This window comes from Elephantulus edwardii, unplaced genomic scaffold (assembly GCF_000299155.1).
Source record: "Elephantulus edwardii isolate Elephantulus edwardi_28Jun2011 unplaced genomic scaffold, EleEdw1.0 scaffold00006, whole genome shotgun sequence".
Taxonomy (NCBI): Eukaryota; Metazoa; Chordata; class Mammalia; order Macroscelidea; family Macroscelididae; genus Elephantulus; species Elephantulus edwardii.
Window position 1 is genome coordinate 31,625,515 of NW_006399756.1, and position 11,283 is coordinate 31,636,797.

Genomic DNA, 11,283 nt, shown 5'->3' on the forward strand with positions numbered 1-11,283 from the left:
CGCGCCCAGCTCCAGGGATTTGTCCTGCCGCTGTCTCTTGCACTTGTACCTGCGGTTCTGGAACCAGATCTTCACCTGCGTGGATGTGAGCTTCAGACTGCTGGCGAGGTGCTCGCGCTCGGGTGCCGACAGGTACCGCTGCTGCTTGAACCTGCGCTCTAGCTCGAAGACCTGAGCTTGTGAGAAGAGGACGCGGGGCTTCCGGCGGCTGCGCGGCTTCGGCCTCTCGCTTTCCTCTGCCGCCTTGATGTCTCCGGCCACCTCCAGGGACTTCTTCAGCTGGCAGCTTTCTGCAGAAGAAGCAAAACAACAGCGTCTCAAGAGTTGTCCCTGGGAGCACCGATGGCCCCTTTTAGTTGCAGCACGGACAGTGTGATAGTAAATGTCTGGCCTTTGGGAATGCCTGACACTGTGGGCCCCTGCACCAGTCTTAGCACCTTCCTTGGCGTATGAGGGCGCGTTCCATGGGAGGGGTGCGCAATGAGAGAATAGCATCTTCGAGAGTAGAGATTACCCTGCATTAAATTCATGGCTCGGCGAGCTAATGACTATTTTCAGAATGAAAGTGTGTAACTACATAATAACTACAGTATTTGCAAACTCATTTGCTTCCACTCTGCCACTGAGGGCTGAAGGTGTAAAGGGTGTAGTATTTGGGTGGTGGTGTGCCTAAGCTGTGCAGAAGTATTGCGAGTGAGGAAATGCCTTTGCGTTGTCCATTGGACAGTAGGTTTTGCTTTTAAAAGACTACCTGCCCACAGATGAATGTGTGTGCGTGATGAAGGCCGTGCACACAAGGAGAAAAGGAGTCTGATGGATTGGCTGATTCAGATAGTTACATTCAGATTTTTGGCCTTGGGGGACTGTTAGAACAGCTCTCAATCCGGCCACCCCAAACCTCCTCTTGGGGAAAGCAATTCTTTAACTGTCCCTTCAGGTACACTTCCTCGGAGCTTTATTCAGTTATCTGATCCTCTTCCCCAAATCACCTCCAGTCAGATGTGAAGGACCTAAGTCTGGCCTAAGTGAGGCGGGTTTGCTATTCTACCCTCAATCTGACACATAAAATGTTAAGATTTTTTAAAAAAACAAGCAAACAAAACAAAACCCAAAGCTGGAGCCTTAGGGACATGAATGAATGCCACCATCGCCAGAATGAACTGTATTCTCACACCGCTCTGTCCACCCCCACCCTCTCTGCCATGGGTACTGGGTGCTGAGCTCCAGGCAAGGAAGTGAAGAAGCCACCCGGCTGTTCCTGGGATGTGGCTGGGAAGCAACCTGCTTGGAAGGTCTTTTCAGAAAAGAGGGGGTGTCTGCCATGGCCTGGGTGGACTAGCCTAAAGCAGGCGAGGAAGCGAGAAGGCTTTGGGGCTCCATCAGCTCTGTCTGGGAGCGAGGGAGGGAAAAGTCCAAACACCACCCCATGGATGTTTATGGGAAAGACTGGTCATCGTATTTTGCATGTATCTATTGGAAAACTCCGTTACAAGTTGTAATGCCCAAGCAGCTGAGCCTGCGTCCCTTACCGCAGTTGGGGAAGCAACAACTACCTTCCCTTCCCTGGGGAGCTACCTCCCCTTCTTTGTGGCAGTCGTTGTCAGGGTCACCTCATCCTTCACCCTCTGCCCTGCACCCTCGCAGGTTCCTGCGCTTTGCGGAGCTGTCGCTGACCAGGGCGGAGGCATGACCCCAGCCGTAGGCTAAAGGGGCGGGCTGCCGTGCTGGCAAGGTTTGTGGGCTGTTTTCGGGCGCTCCGCCATTGCTCCAGATGTGCGGGTGCGTTTCCTTTCCCCTCTACTCACTTTGGCTCCGTTCCCTCACGACCTCGGACTCCTCTTCGTGTTCCTTGGGCCCACTGCACGAGTCGCGCAGGACTGTGTGGACATAGCTCTGAGGACAGAGCCCTGAATCCCCGTGGCCGTCGACTGCGGTTAGTGAGTTCAAATAGGACAGTTTCTCTCCCTCTTCTTCCTCATCCTCCTCCCCTCCGTCAGAAAATTGCATGCAGGGCGCCGAGTGGAAGTGGTGCTCCAAGTCTGCCTGCAAATGCGCGCTGTGGAAGTGCTGTTGCTGCTGCTGCTCCAGATTCAAAATGTCTTTGACTGAGAAAGGGGTGGAGGTGACCGGGCTTGGTAACATCATCAGGGCCACTTAATTGTCCAGCCCAAATACTCAATAAATCCCGGTGGGGGCGGAGAGGCAGCGCGGCGGCTCCAGCTCTGCTCCTGGACTCCGACGCTGCTGCCCCGTCGGACTTTTTGACAGACGCAGTCCGGTTCCAGTCTAAAGCGCTTCCATTGGCCCGGACCTGGGGGGTCTGGGTTTTGTTACAGCCGCTGCAGGGACTGGGGCTGGGGCTGCAAAGCCTCTGTCCCGGGGCTGTGCGTCACGTCGGGGGGCGGGGCCTTCTCTCCGGCCTTGCTCCCCATTGGCTCCTGCTCCTGTAGACCCCACCCCCGCGCATCCCGCGGGTTGGATATTGTGGCGCTCGCAGAAATAGACAAGGGCTAACTAACTAGGAGTCCCAAAGTCCCAGCCGCAGCGGCCAAGGCTGCAGAGACCCAGGGTCCCGACATCACAGCTCTGCCGAGTCACTCCTTCTCTGCCTGGGCTTGTTCTCTGGGAACCAACCAGTGGATGTATCCGCGGGGAGTTTGGGTTTCCAGCAGCTGGGGAAGTGAGACCTGGGAAGGGGCAGAAAAAGTCTTGGCCTGTAAATGCTGGGAGCTCTATTCTCAAGGAGATAGAGCAAGTGGATGGGCGACATGTCCGTTCCCACCTTGTTGAATTTGCTCAAGCCAGGTTCCTCTACCATCTATATTCTCTTGTCTTATTGAGTGGAAAGTTGTGGTCCAAGGCTCTTTTCACATGCCAGCTCTTTCAAGGAAGGCTGGCTTCCCAGATGGCCTAGTGGGCAGAAGTACTCTCACCTCTGAACTTGCGGAGCTTGCAAAGGACATTCCGATAGCTTATCATGTCCCACCTATTCCTATCCTGAAGGGTCTCCCAGGTAGCCTGAAATCTTCTTAGGGCAGGTTCACTGTGGCTTTTGTCCTTGTGGCCTTTGCAGTGCTGCACTGATGGACAGGGCCCTGGCCTGGTCTGTATGTGGCCTAAACATTCTTTTTTTTTTAATGTGTGTACCGTCAAATTGGATCTGACTGGTACAGGAGGCGATTATTCCTCCTTCTTCAGCAGAACATCTGGTGGATTTGAACCGCGCACCTCTGGGATTGCAGTGCAGTTTCCTGCCACTAGACCACCAGAGCTCGCCAACCTTACACATTCTTAAACCTCAGTTTTCTCTTCTAAAGGAAGGAGACAGGAATAGCGTATACATGTTGCTGCCAGAATTAAACGGAGTAAAACGTCAAGAGTTTAGGATAGATTACGTGCTCGATACATATCAGACTTGAAAACCGGTTGCTGTCAATCGGTTCAGAATCCTGTAAGGATTCTCCGCACAACCACTCTCTAGGATTTCCAATTCCACAATCTTGGCTGCTATCTTTTTCTCCCACAGAGCAGCTGGTGGGTTCAAACTTCTGGCTTTTCCCAGTTAGCAGCGAAACACTTAATACTTGTGCCACCAGGGAGCTTCATATACATATCAGTTACTGTCTTGTTGCGTTTTAGTGGCTTGCACGCCCCCCGCGAGATTCTGGAAACCTCACATTGGTAAGGACCATCTTCACGCATATAAAGCGTCCGCCAACAAAGCACACCCTTCATGCAGGAGGGTGGAGGCGGTGAGGCCGCGCAGAGGCGGCGCGCAACGCTGGCGTGGGAAAAGCAGAAACCAGTTTGGGGCCCAGCCTTGGCGCCCCTCATCCGGTCCTAGCCGTCCTCAGCGTTTATTTTTGGCGACCAGGATGTTGAAGTTGGGGAGACTGGCCTCAGCTAGAAGGAGCTGGTGGAAGGTTCTGGGACTATGGACAACGCCCCTGGGAGGGGTAGGCCCGGGGCAGGAGTCTGGGCAAAGATGTGGGGCATCGTTGCGGTGCCCCGCGGTGGCGGGAGGAGTGGAGAGGCCAAAGCCAAGAAGAGTCGATTGGGAGGGGGGAGGGGCGGGGCTGTCTTGGAGGGAGCGGAAATGGTGCGGGGAGTCGGCCCAGGGGGCCGCCCGGGGAGCTGGGCTGCGCGGGGCCACGTGCGCCAGGAAGGACTTGGGGTGGCCGCGGGCTGCGGACTGGAGAGAGACCTTCTCGGGCAGGGATGACCATCCTCCTGCAGCCGCAAGAGCTCCCAGTGCCTTTCTGCCTTAAACCCTCTACTGGCACCCCAAGTGGAGGCCGACGTCCCCACACCAGGCCTGGCGGGGACGGGGTTGCAGAAAGAAGAATGCATTTGGTGGTACCACAGCTCCGGAGCGCCAAGGCACACAGATCCGGAGAAAGGTGGGGGTGAGTGCGCAGCCCAGTGGTGGGAGACCCAAAGTGTGCGCCCGTCCGGGCAAAAGGAGTAAGCGCATCTGTAAGTCCTCTTCCCCTCTCCCTGGGCAGGGCCATCGAGAAGAACTCTTTCGGGTCCCCAGTTTTCCTCGTTCTCTTCTTTTGCGTTGAGGAGACTGAAAAAGGATGAACGCTCCAAGCTCTCCAAACTGCCTTTCTCTCTGCAATTTCCAGCTGAAGCCTTCGTTTCTCCTGCTTAAGATCGCTTCCTTCTCAGCCACACTTCGCTCCTAGGCCTTCCTTAAACCGGGCCAAGGACCATGGGCCCAGATCTGTGGTGGGACAAAGTCCATCTGGTCGCCTTCTCCCCTTGTACGCTGAAGGATGTCTCTTTCCCACCCATAGACTGTCTCCCAAATCCCGCAGCCCCCACTACCCAGCCCCGCTTTGGGCCAGGCCTGAGCTGTTCTCCCTGGTAGGCCCTGGCTGGGGTGCTTCTCAGCAGGCTGGATACAGCGCGCGCACACACACACACACACACACACACACACACACACACACACACCACCCCGTCTCCTCCACGCACAGTCCAGGTTTACATAGTCCACGTGCGTCCTCCATGCACAATCCAGTCTTAGAAGCCCTGGCTAAGGGGGCGGGGGAGGGGGCGAGATGCTGGAGCTTCCCTACGACTGCTCTTGGTCTTATGACCCTGGGCTTGGGCTCAGATCATCTTAGGCTGTCCGTTCTGAGTCCCGCAGGCCCCCTTTGATCGTTCTGGTTCCTCAGCCTCGAGACTTCCACCAAGTATCTCTCTCAGGCCAAGGTTGTCCAGGCGACACCCCCTGCCCTCGACCGCAGCCTGTTGCACAACGCCTCAGGTACGGGAGGGAAACGCGAGTGCTGTAGTCCACCCCGGCGGCGGGTGGTTCTCCGGAGTCGCTTATCGGCGGGTGGAATCTGGTTCTAAGGCGTATCCAGTTACGATCTCAATCTCACGTTCGAGGGCCATTTATTTGTATTCTCTTGTCTGAAAGGGAAATCTTTGAAATCCTTGAGCTGCGCCAACTAATAATAGATTTTCGTTTCAGGCAGTTTAGCTAATTACTGTCAGATAAAGTAAATATCGGTGCATCCATGGCAGCGTTTGATTTTATTTTAATCGAGTGGTTTCGTTTAGATATTCTTTGTCACCTTAGACACTTCTGCAAACTCTCATCAGATATGTGATTAATGATCATCGTAAAATTGTGGCAAATTCTGTGGATGGGAGTGCTATATAGATAGATGCATAAACGAGAAATAAAATGAGTATGTCTGTTTAGGAGAAAAGCCACTCGTTGACCATTGCAACAAATATGCATTATCAAATAGAAACCATGATAATTCTTCGCACAAGTTATTATTTTACATAAACATTGCTAACGTAATGTAAACGTAAGCATATAATCGACGCTTGTAGTTGTATGTTGCTGCCTCTCACGCATCCAAATTAGCACTTAATTAGGTGAACAAACCCACAAAATAAGTTGGAAGTTATTGAGACATCACAACTAGGGAAATGATTTTGGGGGGGTTCCCCTTTTGTTTGTTAAGCGAAAGAAATTCTCGAAAGAATTCTGTTAGCCAAAATTAAATGATTAGTTCAGATGAATATTTGTCAGAGTTCTCACTATCCTTCGAAAACTTTATTTGCAATGATAACTTGTTTTAAAAAATATCCAGAAAAAAAGAGAAGAAAAAATATTTAAGCTATAGCACGAGATAGGTCCTTAATATTTCCTTGTCGTTGTTGATGTGGTGTATGCCTATTTAGCTTGTGGTTTACTTAAAAAATGCTCAAAATCAGTGAAAAAAATTTAGTAGACAATGGAGTTTTAATTGTGAGAGGGTGGTTAATGAAATGTTCTGCTTTTAAAGCAGTATCAACCAGGCGGATCAGTTCCAGAAAGCATTAAACGGATCTGATTTCTTGATACGGTTGTTCGTTGGGGTGTTTTTTTTTTTTTTAGATTTCCCCCCTCCCGATGCAGTACTTTTGTGGGAGATTTTTCACTGTGTCTTGAGCATTTTAGCGTGTTTTGCAGGTTTGTACAAATACCAGATTGTTGTAGGTTTTTTTTTTTTCAAAATGAATTGTCTAATCAAGCCCACTATTTCTCTGGGAGAAAAAAAAAATCAGACCACGTTTTGTCATTCCTAAAGTTCTTTGTCAATGGCAAGGCTTTGCTGAGAAAAAGAGTTTCGATTTCTCAGGGAGAGGACCTTCCACATCTATGAGGATCTATCCCCCTCCCCAAAACGGAAAGATCGTTGTAAACACAGCTTTTCTCTCCAGAACACGTCTATCCAGCCCGCAGAACATAAGCCAGAAGGGCGAACAGTACCTCTTTCTGAATAAAAATCAGTTACATTATTTTCAAACAGAAACAAACGCCTCTACGAATTCTTTTTTGTGTGCTGTTTGTGGGCGCTGAAAGCAGTTTCAACTTGGGGATTAAATTGGAATTCTGAATGCATACCTCAACTTCCCTCCCACCTCCCGCCCCCAGAGAGAGTTTAACTTCTTGTAGGGAAATGTCGATGTCTAGAGACCTTTAAAATAAAAAGCACACAACCCAACAACAGAACCCAAACTGACTTCAGAAGAGTGGCTGCAGTCTTTGACGCGTTAATTCCCCGAAACCCAGGTTTGGAGCGTCTGCCCGCTGGGTGCGGTCCGCAGCTGAGCTGGAGCGAGATGCGGTTGTCAGGTCCAGGGATCCGGGATTCTTCTTCGCCCCCTTTCCCAGCGCAGTCTTCTCAGCTCTGCCCGCGGTCTTAAGCTGACTCCGTGGCATCTTGGCCTCCAGGAGAGAGAGATTTTTCTATTCCTGGGTCAGGCTGGAAAGAACACCTTCTAAGCGGTTGAAAACGAAAAGACACTTTTCACTTGGAAAGGGACATCAGCTGGTCTTGTCGTTCAAGCAATGCCTCGTGTCGCCCTCTCTGCCCAACCTGCTGGTCCCGGGCTTCGTTCCAGGTGCGGTGGGATGTTTACCCGTCCGGCAGCGGGGACTGCGGGCCTAACTGCCCGCTCGCCCTTGGCGCTCTGAAGCTCGGGGGACACCCAGCAACTTCCCTGTCCAGGCAACAGTCTGAGAGTGGGAGCTGGGGCCTTGGAAGACTTGTGTGCTTGACAATGGCCAGGGACTGGAAGGCCACGGGGGACGCGCCTTCTGGAGGAACCAGACCAGCCAAGATTCCCGGGTCCTCGGACCTTACACCTTGCCCTGCAGAGATTCGGGTTGTCAAGGTCAGAGGCCAGGGGTCCAGCGACCTTGAGCTGCAGGTTGTAAGGCTCTTGGAGTCTCTGAGCCGAGCAGGAGGAATGTGTTGGTCCGGCTGGGGCGCAGAGTGCAGATTTCTCCCAGCTGTCCTGGTGCCTGGCCCTGGATGGCAGTGCGGGGCAGCCATGGACTGGGCTCGGAACCTGCGCTGCACGGGGGCACCCCACCTTTCCGCTGACCCTCAGGGCACCGGGACACCGCCAGGGCCTCAGAACTCCAGCGCTTCCCTTTTCTTTTCACACCCCCTTCCTCTTTCCCTGGGCCCCTCTTTTAGTCCTCTGTCCATCGCTTCTTCAGTCTCCGTTTTCTTCGCCAGCCACCTGCCCCCGAATTCCTCCACTCCCTCCTCCGACTCCCCGGTCTCTTTCTCACTCCATCTCTGATCCCCCACTTGTTTCACTCTTCCTTGTTTTCTTGCCTTCTCATCATTTCCTAGATTTCATTCCCTAGCCCCCTCCTCCACTTTCCTGCTCTCCCTCTGTCCCCCCCCCCCCCCCCCCGGTTTGATGGAGCCTCACATCAACTCCCCCATTCCGCCCTAGTCTTGTCTCAGTTTCTGGAATTGCTCATGTAGATGTCCAAGCACCCCTGGTCTCCTGGAAGGGGCGCCCCTCTGGGCCTTGCGCCAATCCCTTAAAACTTCCTACCCCTCACCTCCCCGCAGCCACGGCTGTGCACCCGGACTGGCTGTGGACTCCCTGTTGAAGGCCTGGCCTCCTTCCCCGTGGAAATCCCCGTTCCAGGCAGATCCTGGGGAGCCTCACTTCCTTCTATTGTAGCGTGCAGAGGGGATGGATTGCAACAGAGTGCAGGGTGACCAGGATGGTTGGTGTTAGAGGCATCCCTTTCAATCAGGGAGAGGGGCTCCCAGATCAAGGCACATCCCTGCTCCCCATCGCACACAGGCAGAACCTAAAGACATACCCTCCCTGCTCTGCGTGCAACACCGTTTAGACGCACCCTTTAGAGGAGGGTGGGAGTTGCTTAGCTTTGAGATCACTCAGTCTTGGGATGCAGGGCCCACAGCTGGATTACGCTTGCGTTTTCCTGCTCTTCACATCAGCGAGCACAGGCAAAGACTGAGCCCTTAACAGCTCTGGGCCCATGACAGAGCTCTCTTACTCTCTAGTTTACTTCCAGGTTTGGGGCTAGTGGGGGCCATGGCACTCATGGCAGCCACATACCCTTGACTCTTTCACCCACATGTCTGAGGTCAGTTGTAGTAGTATCACCTTGGGAAATGAGGACATCTAACACAGAGGTGGGGCTGACAGCCTTGCTTTTCCTGACTTATCTACCACCTTGAATGAGGAGGAGACACCTTTTTGTGTGAACATATCTTCTTGTGTATGCACATGTGAGTAGGCGTGGCAAAAAGGGCACCTGGGACTTTGAGGACTCCACATTAGGGCGTGGATCTTTCAGAGTGTGTGATCCCTGCATGAGGCCGGGGCTGACACTTCCACAATCTCCTCTACCCCCTCTTTCCCTCCCCAACCCCTACTCTAGCACCCCTTACTGGTTGTAAAACATAGTTCAATGGTGATTAATTTTATAAAACATTATAGATGGGAATAATTGCATGAAACACAAATGTGTGAATGAAGGATAGTGTTACACACAATGCATATGAACTTTGTAAGCAAACCAACATAAAACAAAAGTTAAATATATATATATAAAAGTTAAAAAATAATCAAAGCAAAGGAACACACAAGATTTGGAAAGAAATGCTTATGTGATACAAGAAGGAGACTATGTCCCATGACTATGAGAAGCACTCTGAGGAGGACGCAATGTGTGGGATCATTATCTGGGGGGAAGTGCAGACAGAATGCTTCTTAACAGCAATATGGGGAGAGCCAGGTTCTGGAGGAAGACGTTAAGAGTGGTGAAGTGGAGGGTCTATGAAAAAGAGGAGGACCCTCAATGCAATGGTTTGGCAAAGGCTGTAACAATGGGCTTATGCTCAGTGGCCATAGTCAGGGTTGAACAGATCCAGGCAGTGTGTCATTCTGTACAGGTGTCATTCTGTTTGTAGTTGGGGTCACTCTGAGTCAGCTCCAACTCTACTAACAGCGAATAACAATGAAAGTCATAATGACTCTTACACTGATGATTCTACAAAGACTTATCCAAAGAAGGAGGAATGGACTTTATTATTAGTGTTGATAATGACTGTGGATTTTCTTTTTTTTTCTAAATTGAATTTTTAGTGAAAATTTATAGAGAACATGGATTTACACTCATTCATTGTTGCACATTTTCCTCCCTGCCCACCTCTCCCCCTAGTTGGCTTTTCTCTTTGGAAAAAAAAAATTCATTGTTATATAATTTCTTCCCCTCAATCCACTTTTACTATGCAATTCTTATTCTGAACTATTGTCATGCAAATAATGCCTAGTCATGTATTCCATTTAAGCAAAACCACATTGAAATTATTTTGTAATTTGGACCTAAAACGTCACATGCTTCCATTAGTGTAATCAAGAGGATGACCAGCGTTTATGTTACACATTGTGTCCTCTGCACTGAGTATGCATGTGGACACATGGGAATGTTTGACATAGCCCACAACTAATAAGCCAGTGAGCATGTATGTAAACGGATGTACAAAAACCTCATGAACATATATGTGTGAGGGCTGGCACACAGGACACCCACCTCCAAAGGGAGGAACCAGAGAGTGAGAAGACTGGGTTTGGGGCAAGGCCCAGGAAAGATGTGGCTTTCTCTGAGTCCTAATAACACTTCAGGTGTTGGTCTTGGGGTGGGGGACTAGCTCTGGAGTCTAGCAGTCTCGGGTTTGGCACACAGTCTTGTGATCTGGAACTCTTGAGGTCTTTTGAGTGTGAGCCAGGTCTTCAGTGTCACTAAGTGGCAGTTTTTTCACCTATAAAATGTGATGGCGATGGTGTAGACTTTATAGGCCTGCTGTAAGGATTACAGGGCATATGCAAGGGAAGTGCTGACAGAACACTAGGAAGCCCAGGAAGTATGCAGAGGTCCTCTCTGGTGGTGGCAGGCAGTGGACTTGTGGGTTAGACACCTAGAGGGAGGTGCTGAACCTCCCTTTGGCTAAGTATGGAGATCAAGAGTGGAAGATCCAGGCTTGACTCTATTCCCCATTGGGATAAAAAAAAGCATTTTAAAATTGTAAATAAAATTTTAGGCCTCTTGGCTCCTCAACATGGAGCCTCCTCATTGGAATTTTAGGAAAAACTCCTGGAACCACTAACAAAGGAATCCTCCTGCTGATAACTCCTCCCTTGCTAACTCCCTCCAGAAACAAACAAGTCTCACACCAGACCCAGCTTTTTGCTCCCTCAAATGCATCCTTTTTCGCTGTTGTAAACAAATCTCCAAAGTTTCAGGTCATTGCTATTGTGTTAGATAATGATCTGGCCAATTACTGTCCAAGAAGGAATGCAAATAAATCAGTGGCTGGACCTATCCTGTGGTGGGCCCAGGACCCCCTCTTCTACCAGGATCCCCTCTCCTACCAGGACCCCTTCTCCTATCCGGACTCCCTCTTCTGTCAGGAGTCCCTCTCCTACTAG

General features: G+C 51.0%; 1 protein-coding gene across 1 annotated transcript in view; it reads right to left on the minus strand.

The window, feature by feature from the left end:
- NKX2-3 (NK2 homeobox 3) overlaps positions 1 to 2,350 on the minus strand; it is a 2,808-nt gene extending 458 nt beyond the window's left edge. The window contains exons 1-2 of the mRNA XM_006880196.1: positions 1,806 to 2,350; positions 6 to 290 (exon numbers count right to left, since the gene is read on the minus strand). Coding sequence (XP_006880258.1) covers positions 6 to 290; positions 1,806 to 2,145 — 625 coding nt within the window. The 5' untranslated portion in view covers positions 2,146 to 2,350. The remainder of the gene's footprint in view (positions 1 to 5; positions 291 to 1,805) is intronic.
- Between the last annotated feature and the right edge of the window lie 8,933 nt (positions 2,351 to 11,283).